Genomic DNA, 21,487 nt, shown 5'->3' on the forward strand with positions numbered 1-21,487 from the left:
TCTTGCATAGACATTTACAATATCTAGCAACTTTCTTTGGGGGGCCTTTTAGTCTGACCCAAAGGAGGTCATTGCTATTGGTCTGATGCTTCTTTATCTCAAGATTTAATGCAATTTGGATCAGGATAGGTAGCCCCCCAGAAGGACGGCCATGTATAGAAGGCTTGTGGAACATGGCAAACCCTAGGATATAAATAGGTGTCAAGCTCCAAGTTTCTTGTATGATACACATGTTGTGACAGTTGATTATCTCATGCCAATGGGGGAGAGCTAGTTTCCCCCTTATTCCTGCAACATTCCAAGAGGCTATTTTGAGCTTCAATGTCTCTTCCAGATTTATCAAACTGGAGGGCAGAATTACTGGGGCTTCATTGACCATGAGAGAAGTCTGATGGCTTTGTGGGCTTTCTTCCCCGTCCTGGTCATTATCTCCTAGTTGGAAATGGGTTACACTAGATGATATAAGATGGGGCCTTAGTATCTCTGCCTCATGTTCCAAGGGACCACCTTTCAAGCCCTTATCCATAGGTGAAAAAGTAAGGACATTATCAATATTAAAATTGCACGCTTGTTTCTGACAAGGGTCTGTAAGTAATCAATCGATTTGTGATAAGATAGAGGCAGATAAGTCCCTTTGGGGCATCAATGGATTCTTATGATTAGCTGCCAGTGAAGGAATGTTATACTTAAATTGGATGTTGGTTCTAGGTGGAGGGCAGGATCTTACTTCTGGGGTAACTAAATCATGCGCTAGGTTTTTGCTCGTTAGGGTCAGTTCTACTGCGTCGGCAGGGCTATTATTCAGGACACATCTCCTGGGCCTCAAGATGTTGTCCCTTATAACAGAACGGTATTCCCTTACCTGTCTTATCCAGTGAATTGCTTTGTTTTTTAAAACTTCACCGTTTTCAAGTTTATTGTTGCAATCAAGCTTTGGTACATTGGTTATAAAAATAGTAGACTGAAGAGTAACTTTGGGGATAGGGCGTAATTGTGATAATACAGGGACCTCACTACGGCCTTCAAGACGAATAAATGGGTTATTCTCCGTAGATGCATAAAGCGCGCTCTGGCCCTCAGAATGTGCTATATGACCTTCTCGAGAGGTGTCATGACTGGGTAATTTGCAATGGTGGCCCCCCTTGTGGCCAGCTTGATTAGTAACTATAGATGTAGGAATTATAGTTGGGAAGTTGCCGATTGCTTGTGTGTTATGAGCGATAGGGTGGTTTGCTTTAATCATCATACATACACTCTCAAATTAGTTAGTGACAGTGACTTGTGTATATTGCAATCTTCTAAACTAAGAAGTAATTTTGTAAGAAGTGTAGTCAGCGTCCCTACTGTTTCTTTGAGGGCCAAGATTTCCCTCTGTAGGTCTGCATTAGATGGACTTAAAAGTATGCTCTCAGTTTCCCTCTGCGGGTCCATAATAGTTGGCATTAAAACAGCATCCTGGGTCACACATTTCCCTTGACTAGAGGTGGTGAGCCTTCCACTCAGTTCTTGGATGCTGGGGCCCATGCCCTTCTTGTGTGTGTCAATGTCAGGCATGTCTGGGTTGGCCGCTAGGGGTGCAAACCTATTGCTCAAGGGTAAGTCAGACTGGGTCCTTCTCTGAGTTTCGGTCTTCAGTTTCATCAGGGGTTTTTGTAATTCCTTTCTTGTTGGCTGCCCTTTTAAATAGACTAGGGATACTGCCAGAACCCTTGTTGTCAATTACAGTAGCAGGGGGGAAGATGGTTGGAGGCCTTTGTGTGAGTGGGCAGATGTTTTTCTCGAAGATGTAGGTGACATGAGGAGACCCTCACAATCAGAGAATACAGACTCAATTCGGTCAGTCACACTCTCCCCACTCTCACCCCCCTCTCAACCTCTAAGCTAGATTTCTGACGTAGTTTTTTTGTCTTTTACAGAGCGCCTCCCAAGCCACACGCATTTTTTTTGCGTTTGCTCATATTTACATGCAATGTATCTGGGAAGAGGAGCAATGGGCCTGGTTACCAACAGTTGGATCGGTTGTAGCTTTAAAGGACAGAAAGGATTATCACAGTACCTCGAATGGAACCAGCCCGAGCTCCTTGTGCTTTCGATAAAAGTGTTTTTTAGGGGGGTGGCCCAGCCCGGCCTCCTCCGGTATTTGACGGGCAAGGAGAAGCCGGTCCGGCCATGTCGGCGCGCGTCCCGTGCTGCTGGAGCCCGCTCCTGATTTTAAAACGCCTCCTGGCGCTGGATTGGCTGAGAGGCGTTTGCGGCTACGGCCGCAAAAGGAACAAGCAGGAAAGGAGCTGATGGTGGGTGAGGCTCATGTGTTGTGATCTCTAATTGGAGAAATATGGACGCTTCTTTCACTTTTACATATTCTTTTTCTAGGCAGCCTGCTTTCATGTCTAGGAAGACCCATTTAATAGCTTCTTCATGATCTTGCTTCCTTAAGAATGCTTTAGTCCTGCCCCTACACACGGCTTTATATGCTTCCCATATCTGCTTCCCAAAGTGTCTTTAACTTTGCCAGTGTTTACTTTGAAATGTTTGTTGTTCTTTATGCAAATATTTACCAAACCCACCTTTCATGAACCACCAATGTATTTAGTCGACCAGAGGAAAAAGGCATTAATTAACAAGCATTGGCAATGCCAGTAGTTCTGTCACATAAATGAATGTTGCACGTCCGTCACTGATGGATTTAGGTATTCAGTAAGTCACAATACATTCAATCAGTTACTCTTCTTGGTCTCATGCATCCATTCATCAAACTACTGACTCATTCTTACATTCATTCACATCCTTACATAGCACAATAAAAGATTGACACATCCTCAACAATATATACAAGATTAATAAAAAAAAAAGGAAAAAAAGAAAAAATACTGCCAACTAAAACATGGCGAATATATGCCTGCAACAAGCAATAAAATTAAACGTGGCAGTTGGTGGCCTCTTGCAATGGCTTAGTACATAGTGCATTGTTGTTTTATAGTTAAAGAAAGGCAGCCCCATTTAGAACCAACATGTTGTTCATTTGAATGGTAAAAACGAAGCACTATGGATAATACCGTTCCATGATGGTCACCCAGTTTATAGACAATTGACACATAGGATGCTGCGCAATGCAGATGAAATTAGCGTCAAGCAAGTAGCTTGTCAAGATCGTCTGCGGATGTGTAGTATGCTCTAAAAAATTTAAGCAAAATGGGAAAAAATCAAAGAAATTAAAATGGAAAAATAAAAGACTGGCCAACAAGATTTGGCACTGAAACCTACTCCTTTCCAGGCAGATGTGCATATGCCATTACTCACGACACAAAAAAAGCCAATTGCTAAAGGGGACTGTTTAGGAAGATGGCTCTGTATATACTATACCAAAGTGAGGTATAGTGTGCACAGAGTCCAGTGGAACCCCAAAGGTAGGCAGAGGTAAAGTTACATAGCACCTCACTCTCTATTTGTGGTAGTGTGGTCGAGCAGTAAGGCAGTATCAGAGGACAGTGTTAAGCCTTTGTTGTACACACTCAAGTCAACAAATAAATTCACACACTCAAAGACTGAACTTCAAGTCAATTGTTTTTGTATAAAAATGTTCTTTTAGTTATTTTATTTTCTAGAACCAAGCAAGCCTGGCACAGGTAAGTGATACTTCGCAGTAAATATACAGTTGTAATACAGTTTGGTTTTGTAATAGTATATGCACTTTGTTTTGACTTAAAGTATGGTTTCAGAAGAATGCAATACTTTGTAAATACCATACATAGACTTTAAAGGGCTTTTCAGTAAAAGTACAGGTAAGTTACTTTGGAGATTACTTTTCTTACTCACAGTAGTATACCTGGATACTACTGCGGGACATTTCCTGGAAACAGGTAAGTAACATCGTTTTTGTTTGTTAGTGCCTATCGTTAGGTTTTCAAACTCCACACTTAGAAACTTTTCACAGAAAAACTGTCAATGTTACTCTAAGGAGGAAAATAGTGTTATTGGTTTTGAGGTAAGAATTTGGTAGTGGAAGTTGAGGTTCTGGGAGTAGATCAGGGGTCCCCCAGTGTCAAGGATGCACTCTTGTTACACCCTCAGCAGCACTAGGGCTGCCGGGTGCAGAGTGCTGAGGCCCAATGTTATCCAATGGGGGATAGGAGGCCTCCGGTTGGTGGCTGCTGACGAGCAGGCCACTTGGGTGTGGGAGCAAATCTCCTGGACTTTAGCTCAGGGCAAATGGGGAAACAAAGTAGCACCAAAGGTGCAACCTCAGTGGCACTAGGGCGGCCATAGTGCAGGGTGACATTTCGACGTCTGGCGCCCTGTTGTTTTCAATCGGGAGAGGAGTGGTGCAGTGGCCAGGGCAGATGACTTCGGAGCACAGGGTTCGCGGTTCGATCCCCGGCTCCGGCGGCAGCTCAGCTCAGCACCATGTGACTCTAGGCAATAGCTCACTCAATGTCCACGACGGCCCCCAGCGCTTTGTAAGGGTGAGTAGTTTAAGCTTGAAAAATACAGATTTACATTTACAATGGGGAACCTCCGGTTTGCAAAGGCACTGCACGCTTAGGGACAAAGGTCTCCTGGGTGCGACCACTACTTTGAGAGGTAAGTTGGAAAGTTAGGGGTTGGTTAGGCACCGTCGGTTAGAGCACCTAAGGCCATGGGGCGTCGGGTGCAGGGGTGCCTTTTGGGGTTGGACCTTCTTACCAGCTGCTAGTCGCGGTTGGGGGGACCTTCCGGATTTGGTCTGCAGCGCCGGCTTGAGGCAGGTCAGGTGTTGCCGGATCTCGGGTCAGGATCACAGGGGTGACCTCCTCGTGGTATTTGCCCACTCAAGTTCGTGCTGTGGACGGTGGGTACAGAGTGGTGCAGATTCACGGTTTCCGGCCGGGGACAGAGGTTGCAGATGAACAAATCCGGTGTTCACGGGAGACAAAGTCTTTGTGGTTGAAGGCAGACAGGTTCTCCGGGGTTTCCGAGGTTGCTGGCTGCAGGACAAACCGGGATTGTGCAGGAGCAGCTTCAAGTGGGAGACAGGCCAGTAGGGTTAGGGCCAAGTTAGTGGGCGTCTTTGTCTTGTTAGCTGCTGCACGGCTGTTTGGTCCTTCTTCTTCTTCTTGTACTTTCTTCTTGTCTGAGGAAGCAAGGTTCAGGGGTGTGCCTAAATCCTAGATTAAGGGGCGTTACAGGTAGGTATAATGTAGAGACCAATAAGTCCCTTCCCTGGGATGGGTACATCCCTTATTATGCCACCCTCCATTGGAAGGGGGCATGATACTGTTCCTGGTTGGCTGAGTCCCCCCATCTTCAAGATGGTGTGGACTGAGAGTTGTGCTTCACCTCACCTTCCCCGCCTGAGGGGTGGAGTTGGCAGAGGTGGGCACACCTTTCTTCCTCACTTGTTGTTCCCACCTGTTTTCCCGCCGAAAAGGAGGCGAGATAGGCTGCGGGTTGCATTATAAAAGCTACCAGGCCTTTGAAGCTCCCTTGCCACAGATGGCTTTTCCTGGCCTATGGGAGGTGTGAACACCTCTGCCCAGGAAAAGCTTTGTTTCTGGGCTCAAGGACAGAGGGCTCCCACCCTTGGGGTCCAGAAACATGTCTCGTGGTGGCTGGCTGGTGTGCACCATTCAGGAAATCCACCAAAGGCTGGTCGTTTTTCAGGGGGCATCTCTAAGATATCCTCTGTGTGCATTTCTCATTAAATCCCACACTGGCGTCAGTGTGGGTTTATTGTGCTGAGAAGTTTGATACCAAACTTCCCAGTTTTCAGTGTAGCCATTATGGTGCTGTGGAGTTTGTAATGACAAACTCTCGGCACCATATACTCTTAATGGCAGCACTGCACTTAGAATGTCTAAGAATGGACTTAGACACTGTAGGGTTACAGGTCTCATGCACCTGTACCCTCAACACTGGAATAGGGCACCCAGCTAGAGGGGTGACTGACCTATGCCAGGGCAGTGGGTATTTGGCATGGCACACAGAGATGTGTGCCATGTCGGCTATTGACTTTGTTCTGCCCCAAAACACCCAGCCTGCAAATGCAGTGTGTGTGTAAAGGTACAGGGCCTCTAAGGGTGGAACAACAAGTGCTGCAGCCCTTAGAGGTCTTCCCTGGTCACAGTGCCCTGGGTACCTGTGATACCATTTACCAGGGGCTGACCTGTGGCCAGAGATGCCAATTGGGTTCGTTTTGGGGAAAGAACACAGGCCATGGGAACCTGATTGGCATGGACTCAGGGCACTTCAAGTCAAAGTGCATCAGTAGTCTGGCAAAAAGTGTGTGGGGGGGGGGGGTTACTGCAACAGAAACCCACTTTCCCACAGACTGCCATACTGCACCATGATGTACGTTGTCATGGTTGGAAGCAGAGTGTCAATGGCATTCATATGTACCAACGGTAGAAGATGTCTACCCTAAAGCCCCTCTATGTGTGTGACCAATAGCAAAGTCTGTGAGAGATGTGGTGTTAGCCTTGAGTGGTTGATTGGCAGCAGGGCCAGGCCACATGCTGGACCTGTGGCCAACACCCACTGTGCACAACCAAAGGGCATGTGCGGAGGCGATTGGTTGCCCGTGGGAGAGAGGCCAAGGGCCTTGGGCCAAGCCCACACTGCACATGGCAAAAGGACGTGCACAGCGGGGTTGGCTGGCCGCTGGGCCAACACGCAGGGCCTGGCCACAGGCCAGGCCCAAAGGGCAAACCACCACTTTGCACAGTCAAAAGCTGTGCTCAGTTGGGAAGTTGGGTAAATCTAATAAAAAAAAAACAGAAAATCACAGAAAAATCGAAGGTTAAAGTGCATGGGCGTCGATTCACCAAATTGCCTGGGATAACGTAAGTGACATCATAAGTTTTGACCCCAATGACATCATAGGAAGTGATGACATAGGACTTCAGACACGCTGTCACTCATCCCTCAGCTATTTGTGATCTGTCTAACACTTCTAGCTGTCCCGTCTTTCTCAGCTGTTGTCACGTCTCTCTCAGCTGTTGTTGACTCTTGTTCATCCCTCCTGTCTATCTTAACTGTGTCTTTCTCACTGATCTCCTTAAAACATGTTTTCCCCTCTCTCACTGATCTCCTTTCTCAGCTGTTTAGTCTATTTTCCAACTATATTTCATTTATCTCCCTCTTGTCCTATTCCCTTATCTGTAATTTTCACTTGTCTATGTTGCAGTATGATTGGTGTCTCTTTCTTCCCTCTTTGTCTCTCTCAAACATACATCATTCTCTTTGTCTCTTGATATTTCACCCTTCTCTCTGTAGTGTCTTCTTCCTTTCGTTACTTTACCCTTATATTGCCTCAAAGCCTTTTACCTTAAACTCCTCTCTCTTTTTCTCTCTCAATCTCTTAGTGCAAAAGGTCTATTCCAACAATTTGCTTGAGCCTGTCTCCAAAATCTAAACCCTTGCCTACTACAATAATCTGTAAAATTCCATTAACAAAACGTGTGCATCCTGGCATTAGCACTGTGTAATAACATTACATCTTTAAAAGCGTATTAACGTTGTCACATTCTTTTCACATTAAGTAACTCAGGCCAAATGGCCTGGTCATCATTTTTCATAATAAATAGGTTAAGTCTAAGGAATCTGACATAACATTTTTCTCAGTATTTAAGTAATCAATAAGGCCTAAAACCTTTACAATTGGCTTTCTGCCATGACCAACGCCTGCCTACTGAATTCTGCATAAGTTGGCAACTATCAGACATGCAGTTGAAGAATGACAAAGATGTACAAAATATAAAATTACTCATAGTTGGTAAAAATACTAATACCTTTCATAATTACTTAACAAAGAATATCACAATGAAAATCTTCTACCCCTAGGGGTTTTCGAAAGGTGGTGACGAACAGCAAAACCCTTGCCTACCATGGTAATCTATTCAATATGTATTATACAATAGGTAACGATTAATAACATAAGAAACACAGTGTGGAGAAGCGTGGCTCAGTGGTTAGAGGCGGCAGACCCGGAAGCTGAGATCAGCCGTGGACCAGGGTTCGATTCCCCGCCTCGGCGGGTCTCGGGCTCAAAAATTCCACGGACTCGACAATTCTCGCTCCGGTGCCTACTCGACTCACGGGGTCACACTCTGCGACTCTGGGCAATAGCTTGCTTAATCTCCACTAGGGCCCCTCGCGGCGGGATGCCTGGCTTTCACCTTGTGAATACCCTGCAGGGGTATCTCACAGGGGAATACCAGGACGGGTTCCCTAAGCAAGCGCCTTGAGACCCCTGGGTGATTAGTGCGCTATATAAATCGAAATACATTTACATTTACATTTACATTTAACTTACATGAGGGCAAGCATTTAGTTAAAGTGAATGTATATATAACATTACTGGCTCCCAGCTTACCCTTAAATGATGGCAATCATTATCATTTTGCATGCTCAACATTTCAAATTCATATAAACCTATAAATGGATGCCACAATTCCCTCATACTCCACCAATTTCTATTTGGCTATGATTTAGCAATCTGTAGTCTGGCCAAATGAATGGTTGCAAATACCATCCCAGTATAATTTTGAGGGACTTGTGCAGAAAACCTCAATAGCAAGAGATTTGCACATGGACAGATAGTAATGCCAAGACATTTGCTAATTGCTTGAAAGGCTTGTCTGCAGAAATTCTGTATTAGTGTGCAATTTATTAATACAGGAGTTGTAAACGCTGAGGTAGTCTGACATTGGACGCAGCCTTAGTCAATGCAGCACTTTCATGTATACAATCAGTGAGATTTTTTGTAAAAAACCACGTGAGCGCAACTTGTAACACATTGTAATAACAATCAGCCATTGAAGGCTTAAACAAAGGTTTTTCACAATAAAGAAATCAGGCCTGCTGCTGTCCTCAAACTTTTTTCATAAATAACTTTTCAGACCTATATCACAAGACATAACTTTTCTCAGTGAACCACTCAGGCCTATAGCCTTTAGCACTGGCTTGTTACCATATCCAACCCAGGCCTACTGTACTGAGCATGTTATGTTATGTTATGTTATATTTGGTTTTATATAGCGCACGGCTACTCAAAAAGAGTGTCCCGGCGCTTTTATTGAGACCTATAGCAGAATAACACAACTCTGATGTAAAAACAGATTAAAAGAAACAGGACAAAAAAGTGATAACCTAAAGGGCAAAGAGCCAGGTTTTAAGGCCCTTCCTAAAGGCAAGCAAATTAGTGGCACCGCGTAACATCAACGGCAGAGTGTTCCACAGCTGTGGTGCCAGCAGCCCAAAGGAGCGGTCTCCAATACGGGCTCTCTTTACTCGCGGGACCACCGCATGAACGTTCCATAAGTAACTATCAAGCTTCAAAGAGAGCCTAACAAGGACCATCATAGTCCAAATCTTATATCTTCATTGTTTGTCATAGGCATAAACACAACAAAGCCTTGCCTGCAGTGGTAACCCATTACATTACATATAAGAAAAGATCATAGGTTTTATTATAGAGTAAAAACAATCTACCCTTTAATACCTATTGACTTCAAAATACACTTTTCACAAGCAATAGTCCAGACTTACTGCCTTTGTTTTAACTTTTCATAATAAACACATCAGTCCTATAGCCTTGGTCCTAAACAGACCAGGCCCATAACCTTGATCATTGGCTTGCAACCATAAATAACAAAGCCCTGTTTTATTGAGTATAAGCTGTCCCACCAGGTAAAAAGTGCAATACAAACACTACTTTTCAGTGGAAGCATACAACTTCTGCCCAATCAAATTGTGTACTCATCACAATCAGCATGAGGGTGGAGCAAATGATCCTCCATCAGTAGTAATTCTGACAGCTCTTCTTCTGTTGATCACATCATGGAGACAGTAGATATTTGTGCTGTCAAGCCTGACCTAAAAAAAACAACTAAAAAAACAGGTAGCCCAAAGTGCCCTCTACTGGACCAAATAAACAAACATGCAAACTGTGGCCCCTAAATATATATATTTTAAAGGATACATGTGGTGCATCGACACAGCCCTCAGCAGTGATTGCTTAAGCTGGCTAATCTTCTCCTTGAGATTGTGCATCTGGTGTCTCACCGTCATATTGAGCTGCAAAAGAAAGACAAGTTGAAGCTGTTATTTAATTACAGGAGCGTTTGGGTGTCAGTCTAGCAGGACCATGTCAACAAACAAAGTAAGCATGTATCTATTTTAAAATCTTCTCCCTTTTTTGATTGCAATAAAGTGCGTTTTCAACACACAGAGGATCACCCAATTGTTGGCATGGAGGGGCACCCAAACTATTAATACTGATGGCTGACAATCTGGAGTATGCAAGGTATCAGAAAAAGTCTCATAAAAAAGACTGGAAGTATCTCAGTTGTGCAATTGGTCAAAGAGGATGCAACCAGAGCCAGGAGTGAAGCGATAAACTTTTGGCAGCACAGTGGTTTAATTAGTGAATTGTAGTGTAGACGTGAAAAACATATGGCAGGACATCTGCTGGAAATGTTCCAACTTGCATGAACCTATAGGACTCTCTACAGGAAGGCCACAGAGATTCTAAAGTACAGGGTGAGAAGTGAATTACCACTTGGTTCAGTTCATTTTAGGGACTCATAAGCGGTTCATTATATTCTATACCTAGAGGAGGTCTAAGAGCCTTATAATTCAGACCTAGAAACAAAAAGATGTTGCCCCTGAATCGGATTTCCACGTGGTACGCACTGACATGGTGTTTTTCCCCCACACAGATTTCTTCAGCTATAAACTGGCAAAAAATTTGCTGGAAGAAATTGCAAGATTATGGGACTCAGAGAAGGGGCAACACGTTAAGTATTGCTGTGTTATCCCCATTCTAACCTGTGGAACTAAGGAGTCAATAATGCACCAGGGAAAAAGCAAACCCTACAGGATCAGTATTTTCCCGGTTAGTATTGCCATGCAGTATTACAGAGGCTGTTTAAAGGAATATAACGGCAGATACTCCCAACTTAAGCAAACTGTATGGTTCAAAGCAACCCACTTATGATACAACGCGAGCTACAAAGGGCAGAAGCTATTAAATCAAATAAATGATACGTACTGATTCTTTTATGTTAGTAAATTTAAAACATTGAGCTTTCTTTTTACTTTTAAAATATTTTATATGGCCTAGAGATCTGCAGCGCTCACCTATCTTTGACCCAACATTTCCACTCAAATGTTGCTTGGAGGGTCATGACCTTTAAAGACTATACTTGTCACGTAGCTGCTCATCCTCTGCATCCCCAAAGATCCCGTGACGTCAAGACGTGCCCACCGAGCATACCTTTCTACGAGGCGAGGAAAACATGAGTAATGTGATGCTGCCAACAGTCAGGTGTTCTTGTTGAGGCAACAAACAGGTCCAGTTGTTTCGCAGACTTGTTTGCAGTGGAATCAAAACCTCCAACAAAAAAACCGCCAAAGTCACCTCCTAAAGAACGAAATAATTCCAGGAGGAAAGGCGTGTCCAGAGGAACACAAACACCAGGTCACACAAGGCTGGGCACTTTTTCCCTGCCAAAAACATGTTTCTGAAGAGCAATAGAACCTGCGGATATTGGCAGGCACTAGAGGGGTCGATCTTTACATATTCCAGTGAACTAAAGAGAAATATTCCAAAATGAATTACTGCGAGAGCTGATTTCAATTAGATGTAGAGGTCAATATTGGAAGTTGTCGGTCCTGCATTAAAGAGATACTGCTCCAGATTACATCTCCTTTGCACCTACTCAAAGAAGCAATAGTCAATATTGTTATTGGGATTATTCCTTTGTCTCAATGGCTGAAGATCCAGAAGTCCTTCATCATAAAGACCCCGTTCCAATTTCAGAGAGGTAAATTATACCTCTCACAAACACACTAGTGCCTCCAATGATTAGGGACAAAACTTGATGAGCAAAGATTGAGATATGAGGCTCAGAAATGGTGGGCATGAACCTCAAGAGGGCCCTCTGCTGAACAGTTGATCCATTGGCTTAGGAGAGAAAAATACATTCTGCTTTTCAGAAAAGCTTCGAATATCCACGACTTCCGTTTGTTGCCAGTAGGATGGCACACATAGTTAAATGCACATCACCCATGTGTGCAGTGACACGCAGGTCAAACACTGAATCCCGAAAAGGCAGACTACCATTAGATTGGGTAAACACAACACGTGGATTTGTGCCGCAACAATGTAAAAAAAAAATTACATCAAAAACACATATGATCTGCCAAGCTAAGCAGTTAGGTTTAAATCATTTTTATTGTGGCAACACAAAGAAATACAACATACATTGCATAGAAGGTGCAAGGCTGCTGCGCTCCGAGGCACATATATGGCATAAAGTCTCTTCTGAAGATCCGCTATGAGGAGTACAGCCATCAAGGCTACAGTGAGATAAACAGTGCTGCAAAAAGAAATTGAACCCCCCCCTGGAACCCCCTCCTCCCAACCCACCAACTCCCTCAACCCTCCCTCCCCTCCCTCCTGTCCTCCAGTGCCGTAACCTGCCCCACTCCGGTCCATCTCGCCACTCTCACGGGAAGAAAAGGGAGATACAATTAAAGCCCAATCAAGTGGCTGACCCTCCTGTGTCGTGAGCCGCAAGAGGCAAAGGTATCGTGGGCAAGTGATTTCTCTAAATTCTGAGGCCAGCAGGGATTGGAACGGTTGCCAAAGCTCATCGAACTGCTCCACATCCCCTGCTAAAGTGAGCAATAGCTTTTCCATTCCCAACACATGCAATAGCCTATGTAACCACCCTGTTATAGAGGGGAGTGTGGTGGTGCGCCAGTGCGAGAGGATGTTCTGCATTGCCAAGCCTAAAGCAATAGCGATCTGGCGTCCCCTAAGGGATCTCAAAGGGTACATCAGACCGTTAGGAAGTCCCAATAGTATGTATGCAGGGAATCACGGCAGTTCAATGTCAAAATGAGTGTCGATGTCATCTATCACTTCCTTCCAATATGCGTGTAAAAGTGGACAGCCCCATAGGATGTGTGATAGTGTGCCGACCTCCCCACATCCCCTCCAGCAGGTTCCCTCCCGGCCGTGGTCCATTTCGTGTAATCTTTCGGGGGTGTAATACCAATAGGTAGACACCTTGGTCAGCGTCTCTGTAAGTCCCATATGGGATGCAGAGTGACGAGCCCTGTGTGCGATCTGATCCCACTCTTTATGACTCAACGTTCTACCCAGTTCCCTTTCCCAGCGTTCCCTGCCTGGGTTGTAGAAGTGTGAGGCCGGGGGTTGCAGAAATTTATAGAGGTCAGATATTAATTTCGCATCCGAGGTATGGGACAGGAGCCACCTCTCGTAAGGTAGGAGGTTCCTATCTGCTGGTTCTCGCACCTGTGGGTGTAGCGCCCAGTGGCGGACCTGCATGTAACGGAGTCTATCCGTGTCCAACAGCGAATATTCCTGTTTGAGGAACTGAAAGGGGTGAACACCTTCAGGGCCGTATACATGGCACAAGGCCCGACATCCTGCCGATCTCCAGTGCGTGAAGGCTCCGTTCTCCAGTCCCGGGGTGAAGTCTGGGTCATCGGCCATAGGAGTTAGCGGCGAAGGGAATGTGGTGAGTCCGTGCGTGGTGTTAGTGGCATCCCATACCTGCAGGGGAACCCTTGTGACAAGAGACGCATACAGATTAGCGGGGCGGTGAGCAGTATTTCCTGCAGGGGTCGGCCGGCCACCGCCTGGTCCTGAAAGAGCCAGTGCTTGTCCGACTCCCACTTGCTCCACTCCACCAGGTAACGCAGTTGTGTCGCCTGGAAATATTTGCGGAGGTCTGGTATCCCCAAGCCTCCGGCTTCTGGGGCCAATGTGGACAGTGCCCTTTTCATCCTAGGTTTCCGGCCTTGCCATATTAAGCGCGAGAGGTCTGCCTGCGTTTGTTGAATCCACCCTCTAGGTGGCTGCAGCGGCAGTGCCCTGAAGAGGTAGAAAATCTGCGGCAAAATCGTCATTTTAATCGCGGCTATTCTGCCCAGCCAGGAGAGGGTGCCGCGGTTCCAACGCCCCAATTCTTCACGAATTTTCCGGCCCAGGGTAGTATAGTTGGCCTGTACCATTTCAGGTAGGGCAGGAGCCAACTGAATCCCAAGGTATGGCACGAGGTCCGATGACCAGTGCAGGGGGAAAAGACCCTGTAGATAAGCCCTCGTGGCTGGTGTGAGTGACAGGTCCAGGGCCACCGATTTGTCCATATTTATCTTGAAACCCGCAACGGTGGCAAAAGCGTGCAACTCCGCAACGTAGGCCGGGAGAGCCTCCCGCGGATTGTCCAAGGACAGTATCACATAGTCAGCATAGAGGCTGACGGTATGATCAAAGCCGCCGAATTTCACCCCCGTAGCCGCCAGATTCGGTCTTATCCTTTGGGCAAACGGCTCCATATATAGAGCGAAGAGCAGGGGCGACAGCGGACACCCCTATCTCGTACTTCTTTCGATGGTGAAGCTCTGCGAGCTATGTCCGTTCACCCGTACCACCGCTGTGGGGAGTTTGTAGCAATTGAATATTAGGGAGCGGAATTTCTCGCCAATACCAACCCTCGCAAGCACTTGTTCTAAGTATGGCCAATGAACCCGGTCAAATGCCTTTTCCGCATCTACTGCTAGCAACATTCTCTCCCCGGTAATCCGGGAGGCCTTCTCTATAAGATGGACAATCCATTTGGTGTTGTCCACCGTCTGACGGCCAGGTACAAACCCCGCCTGGTCCGGTTCCACCAGTCCCGGTAGGTGTGGGGCCAGCCGAGCCGCCAGAATTCCAGTGAACAGCTTAAGGTCCACGTTTAGGAGCGAGATTGGCCTGTAGGAGCCGCACCTGGTTCTGTCTTTCCCTGGCTTGGGGATAACTGAGATGGAGGCTCGCAAAAGATCAGGCGGGATGGCGCCAGGGGCAGAGAAAGAATTGAAAAGGCGCGTGAGTATCGGCGCTAGCGTGGTACAGAACGTTTTGTAAAAGAGGGACGTATAGCCGTCTGGCCCTGGGGCCTTACCATGCTTGAGTTTGGCAATGGCTGAGACGACCTTCTCAATGCGTATATCTCTTTCGAGGTACTCCCGTCTGTGAGGGAGCCAGAGCTGGTAGGGCGACCGAGTCTAAGTATGATGCCGCTGCATGATTATCTGGGGGTCACCCTTGTAAAGATCTGCATAGAATCCTCGGAAGGCGTTCGCAATTTGGGCGTCTTCTGTGACCAGCGTCCCTTCTGAATCTGAGATCTCTTTAACCAATTGCTGTTGACGTGTCACTCTGAGCTTATGTGCTAGAAGTCTGCCACATCTGTCCCCCCCTGTATAGTACGTGTGTCGCAGACGAAGCGCTGCATACTCTGCGCGGTCCATGTCTACAGCCGCCAGAAGTTTCCTTGCTACCTTGAGTTGCTTCCATATTCTGGGCGCTCCCGTTCGCTGGTGCATTTGCTCAAGTTCGCGTATGCGTTGGGTAAGTTCGTCCCGTTTGTGTTGCCGCTCTTTATTCTCCGCTACGGAGAGGGCTAAGAACTCCCCCCTGATCACTGCTTTCATGGCCGCCCATTGTGTTGCGAGGGAAGTGTCGCCATTCGCGTTGTGTGTAAGGTATTCTTGGATAGATTCTGTAATGTGTTTCACTACTGTCTTCCGGTGCAGCAGCGTGTCCCTAAGGCGCCATATTCTAGGTGAGTAAGATGTCGGCGGCAAGGTGAGCGTGGTCATGACTGGCGCATGATCCGACAGGGAGATGACTCCTATTTCCGTCGTTGTAGCTAACTCACACACAGACTCTGACCAAAAGATGATCCAATCTCGCGTAAGTTTTATGTGCGTTGGAATAGTATGAGTACTCTCTATCAGTGGGGTGCTCCCGCCGCCAGAGATCGTGCAGATCTAATTCCGCAAGTTGCTCCTTACACCCAGCTGAGAACGTCCCGGCCTGTGGGGTACGCTGTGCGGACCTGTCCAAGACTGCGTCAAAGACCATGTTGAAGTCCCCTCCAAGAATTATATGCCTATCCGGCGTGGCTGTGATATCTATCAGGGCTGTTCTGAGGAAGCGCTCCTGCTGATCATTGCGGCTATACAAGGTCCCAACCGTGAGTGTGATACCCCCTGTCCTAAATCTATATGCCAGCAATCTGCCCCTTTGTTCCGCGCATTTGTGTAAGACTTCTCCCCTGAACTGCTTTGACACCAGAATCGCCACCCCCGCCGTCTTGGTGTTGCCAGAAGAGAAAAACTGAGTTGGGAATTTGCGAGAACGCAGCCGGTGGCAGTCGCGTGGCAGCAGGTGGGTTTCTTGTAATAGGCAAATGTCCGCTTGAGCACTCTCTAACTGGGACAGTACTGCGCGCCGCTTAACTGGGTTGTTTAACCCTCTGACATTGAGGGTCAGAACTTTAAGGGTTGTGGACGGCATGTGGAGTAACGAGAGCATGAGCGTTGTATCCCCATCTGGGCGGAGCTATGTGCGTGAGTGCCTCTGGGGCTTCTGTAACCTGTACGTTGCACTGGACGACCCCTCTTTCCCCCCCGGTCCTCCCCCAAACCCAACTTCTACCTTCCCGGATCCCTCCCTAACCCCAACTTCGGAGCCCCTACCTACCCCCCCCAACTCCTTCCCCTTCGCCCGGCGACGTCGCCTTACTTGCTGCCACTCCTCCCTGGGACGGTGCCTGGGTCCTTCCTGTGTGCTAGGCGGCGAGTCCCCCTCTACATCTTCGTCCTCAGGGGGGTCAAGCTCCAACAGGGCACAGGTGTCACTGAGGGAGCGGAGTTGGTGCAATTTCCCTTGCCACTTGAAGATGATTCTGAATGGGTGGCCCCAAGAGTAGGGTACCTCCTTTTCGCGTAGGAACGCTGTGACTCTCCTGAAAGCCCGCCGTTTCTGCAGCGTGATGGCCGACAAGTCCTGGAATAAGGCGATGGAGTCACCCCTGAACTGCAGAGGTTGCTTCTGGCGCGCCATCTGGAGGATCCGTTCCTTCAAGGGGAAGTCAGGGAGATATGCAAGAATGTCTGGTGGCGGGGCCGGTGCACGTCTCGCCGGGCCCACTCTGTGCGATGCGGATGACTAAGTCAGGTGATCCCCCAAGAATGTCTCTGAAGAGGCCCTGTAGGTAATCAGCAACGCTATTCCCCTCTGCTTTCACCGGGACATTCCGGACTCGGATGTTGTTCCTTCGGGAACGATTCTCGAGGTCCTCCGCATGGGCCTGAAGGTCCACCTGTTGTTCCTGAAGGCGAAGCACCTCTTGTTGAAGATGAACTAGCTCTTCACTGCGGGCATGGCCTGTGTCCTCCACTGCGGCAACCCGCTCGCCCAGTCCATCAAGGTCTCTACGGAGTTCCCTCTGCTCCCCCGCTATGTCCTGCTTCAGTGCGTGAAAGTCGTCCCGTAGGGTGTTAAAGAGGGATTCTAGGAAGGCCCTCGTGATAGGCGCCTCTTCCTTCTCCTGTCTGGGTTCAGCAGCGGTAGCTGTCGGCGAGGGTGGCGCTTGAGTTTTCCCTCCTTTGGGGGTGGTTTTTGTCAGCATATCGGTGATTGTGCGATTGCCCCTGCGGCTTGCGTTCGCCATTCCGCCTTCGGTGCCGGGGCCCTTTGCCGCCCTCTGGGAAGTAGACCACCGATGTTCCCCAACCCTATTGGTTAGGCTACTCCGAGTCTCTGGAAGACCTATGCAGAGGCTCCGGCAGGCGCCCTCCGTCCGAATTGGCGGGCTAGGTGGTGTCTAGGCCGTCGCAGTCGCTTTCTTCCCCTCGAGGGCGCCTAGAGTTCCGGGTCCCTTCCACCTGGTCGTGTCGTGAGGCCTAGATCAGCGCGGGCCGGGCCGTTCTCCCCCTGGGCCGCGCCCGAGCGCCTCTACCTCAGGCCTCGGTTACTGTATTGATGTCCCTCCGTGCACTTCCCCTGGCAAAGCGCGTGTGCGTCCGGGCCCACTTGTGTCCTCTGTGTCCAGCCCGTTCCCGGGTCCGAGGTTATGGGCCGGATATGCTCAGCGTGGCGCGTTCAGGGACCGGGCAGTCCCACTTCAGGCCCTTAGACAGCTCCGCCCGGCAATTTCCACGGGTGCACAGCGACGCAGGTGCCTCAGTAGTGTTCTGCTCCCCCCTTGCTCATGCAGATGTCCTGTTTATTAAGAAAGCCAGTTTTTGGCCCAGCTGTCTCGGCAGCAGGGAATGGCACAAGGCCCGTCTATGCCTCGTGACTTCAAACGGCTCTTAGGCGACGTGGGCCCAGCACCGGGGGCCAGACCATGCCCCCCGAGTCACCAGCTCTCGCCCTCCAGCGCCCCTCCTCACCTCAATTCCTGGAGACGCCACCGCTCTGGCCGCAGTCTCTCCGGCCGCACCGCTTCTCAGGAGGCTCCGCTGCCTCTCCCTCAGGAGCCTCGTCCCGCACCTTGTCCACCTCCAGGCACAGCCCCCGTCAAGGAGAGGGCATCCACCGGTGGAGCGCTCGAGGAGCCGACAGGGCGTTACGCCGGCTGTGAGTCTTTATAGGCCGGGAAGCCGGGGTCTCAAGTTTCGCGACCGCCGGCCGGCACTCTCCGATTCCGCCGGCCGGGGCGCGGCAGCCGTAGACGGCGCTTTTGTGCTCCCCACCTCTGAATTGGCTTCTGCAGCTATCGACTCCCCGTCGGCACCCAAGTCCCCGGGCAATTCCTCCCCTCCTCAATCTGCGCGGCGACCTGGCACACAAATGGTCTGTAGGCCCAGAAGCCGGGGCCTCAGGGTCCGCCGCCGCCGTCCGGCCCTCTCCCACTCCACCGGTCGAGGCTGCGCGGTAGCAGGAGGTGCTTCACGCTCTCACCCGTCTATCGCTCCGGGGTGGCCAAAGTCCCTCAGTCGGCCCCCCAGGCTCTGGGCTGTTCTCCGTGTCTCTCGTCCTCCTCCACGGCTCAGCGCGAAGCTGCCGCGGGCACCGGGCGGCCGCCCGTCCCAACACCGCGTCCGCTGGCCCTTTGTCTTCTGGTCCCTTCCGGGGGACGTACAGGCCCGTTAATGATGTCGATGGTCAGGACTACTGCTGTGACCACTTAGTGACCCTCTGCTGCAGGTTTTGGGGGGGAATCGCTATATGCGAAGGCTGTAATTAGGGATCGGGGCAGGGAGCCACAGAGACCTGCGTCCGTTCAGGTCGCCATCTTGGCCACGCCAAGCTAAGCAGTTTAAAGCACTGCTGCTTCGAGTAGTTCTACTGCTTCACTGTACAGGAAAAGATTGCCTCTCAGCATCAGCAAACACTGCTACTAACTTCACACCTTTAAATGTTCAATTGTTAAAATTAGATTTGTTTTCAGGAGTCCACAGACTCCGATCATAATTTAAATTCCCCAGTCATGATAGAGTGCCCTGTTATGGCCTTACTTCTTTTTATCCGAGATTTCTATTAAGACAGAAGCAGAAAGCAGACGCGCTATAAGGATTAGTTTCCACTGAAACCAGCCCCTCGCAGTCACAGGTCCCTTTGTTGATAGGTGACCTCAGGCACAACGCGAAGGGAAGGTTAGGGGCCGTGGCAGAGATGAACTGGCTGGCAGAATGAGTATACACCCCTAGTGTATAGCAGAGATGACCTTACACCACGCCCAGTTTTTGGTAGCAAGACACATGTGTAACATCCTTCTCTTCCAGATGTTGGTAGAGTGTGTAGTTACCATTAGGGCCCCAGTTGTCTGGAACAACGCAGTTCTATGGGTAAAAAGGCTTTGCTCTACTAGAGGCAAGGTACAGCTCTGAGTATTCAGGGTTCTTCTGCTGAACATCACCCAAAATCACAGAAAACATCCAGTGAACTTAGTGTCTCGAGTCCACTCGTCAAACAACAGAGTGCAGGCCATGCAAACAGGGTTACACAGCTTTCCTCAGCCTTGTAAGGACTTCCATTCCTTTGGTCAAATCGCTAAACTCCCAGGCTTGTGGCTGAAAAAACCTTTAACAAAGATCTTGAAAAAATATAAGAACGTGATTTTATCCTTTAACCACTTAATGCAGAATGTGTCTCTAGCTGAATCTTTGATTTCACATTAGGGACAGTATTGCCTGGATTATGAATTCGGTATTGATGTAATTAAAGCACACCAGGGTAAATAGCTCATGAATTTACAGAATTGTCTGATCAAGAGTTAAAAAATGCTTGCAATATTTATCACATGAACCAAATATAGCAGGTCTGTGGTCCACAAGCGCTGCATGCGAAAAATAACACGTCGCAAATGACTCCAAATTACAGGTCCAAGAATTCATCAAAAATTTGTGAAAATACCACCTTAAAAAACCTCCTGTCAAAAGAAGGCAGTAAAAATTCTTAAAGAGTAGTGAATGAAAGAAAAGCTGTAAAACAATACAAACCACTAAAACAAACACAATAATGCAAAGAACACAGTAGATGTACTGTTTGAGCTGAACGAGATAAAAATCACACACATACCTGCACAAAGTGGGGAGAGGTTGTAGCCTAACCGCTAGAGCGGTCGATGTCGGCTAGAGCGGTCGATGTCGGCAACAACGCTCTACATCCTGTGATTCTGGGCAAATCACGTAATCTCCCCACAAAAATGAATGTGTCCGCATGCAACGAAACCGGTGCTATGTAAAGAGCTCTGATACCGGTTATCTTCGGGTCTAGTTTGCTCTATATAAAACTCATAAAAAATGATGTTTTTTTTTAAAATGGCCAGACCTATAGAAACAGACAGACCGGTGAAGCTCTCACAGGTTGATTACAGTAGCTCATACTTTTACTCCGCAGTGCACTACCATGGATGCCACACTTTATCATGCAATGCCAGATCCATGTTCTGCTATAACAAACCATGCAGTAAGAGAAAGGAAACCAGGCCCCCAATTAATGACCTGAAATTGTGCAGAAATACAGGATGAGAACCAGAATGTGTTGCGTAAACGGAGTCTCTGGCTTAGCTCTACAACGTTTGCTCTTACACCCACGGATGACACGAGCGAACTTAATTCAATGCACCACACTTGAACATGAGAAACAGGTTGTTTTTTTTAATAAACATTTTTATTGTAGTTTCGATAAACTCTGCGATACACATAGATCTTATTCATATTACAATAGTGATTTGAGTACATTCTATTCACAGGTATTTAGCTTCTGACATTGCACATTTACTGCACCCCACAATTAACCCCCCTTCCCATAATTTCCAATCTATATCTCCTCCATTTTGTAGTGTAGTTCCTATCTTCCCAATAGGCTCTGCGCATTGGAATAATACCTACAGCAGTAAAGGCCTAGGCCAGACGTTAACTAGGTCTACTACTGTCGATACTAGACTTAGTTTTGGGTTTGCCAGCGTAGCTCAGAGTTCGCTAGAAACTTTCTCGAATGTTCAAGGAGGAATTAACTTCCCTGATTAGACAAGAAGGGATTTAGTTTCTGACAACCATAGAACATGACAACTTTGCTCTCCCCTAATCAAGAGTCAATCTCGAGAGTCGTGTGAACAAAAGGCAAATTATTTTACTCAGTCAGTACGTGCATTCTTAGTCTCATCAGAATGTAGAGAAAAGGAAGAGACGG

General features: G+C 47.9%; 1 protein-coding gene across 1 annotated transcript in view; it reads right to left on the reverse strand.

The window, feature by feature from the left end:
- The window catches only part of STX8 (syntaxin 8), a 1,335,619-nt gene that overhangs the window by 1,071,958 nt on the left and 242,174 nt on the right, over nucleotides 1–21,487 (reverse strand). The window contains exon 3 of the mRNA XM_078654681.1: nucleotides 9,959–10,053. Coding sequence (XP_078510807.1) covers nucleotides 9,959–10,053 — 95 coding nt within the window. The remainder of the gene's footprint in view (nucleotides 1–9,958; nucleotides 10,054–21,487) is intronic.

This window comes from Lissotriton helveticus, chromosome 7, assembly GCF_964261635.1.
Source record: "Lissotriton helveticus chromosome 7, aLisHel1.1, whole genome shotgun sequence".
Classification (NCBI taxonomy): domain Eukaryota; kingdom Metazoa; phylum Chordata; class Amphibia; order Caudata; family Salamandridae; genus Lissotriton; species Lissotriton helveticus.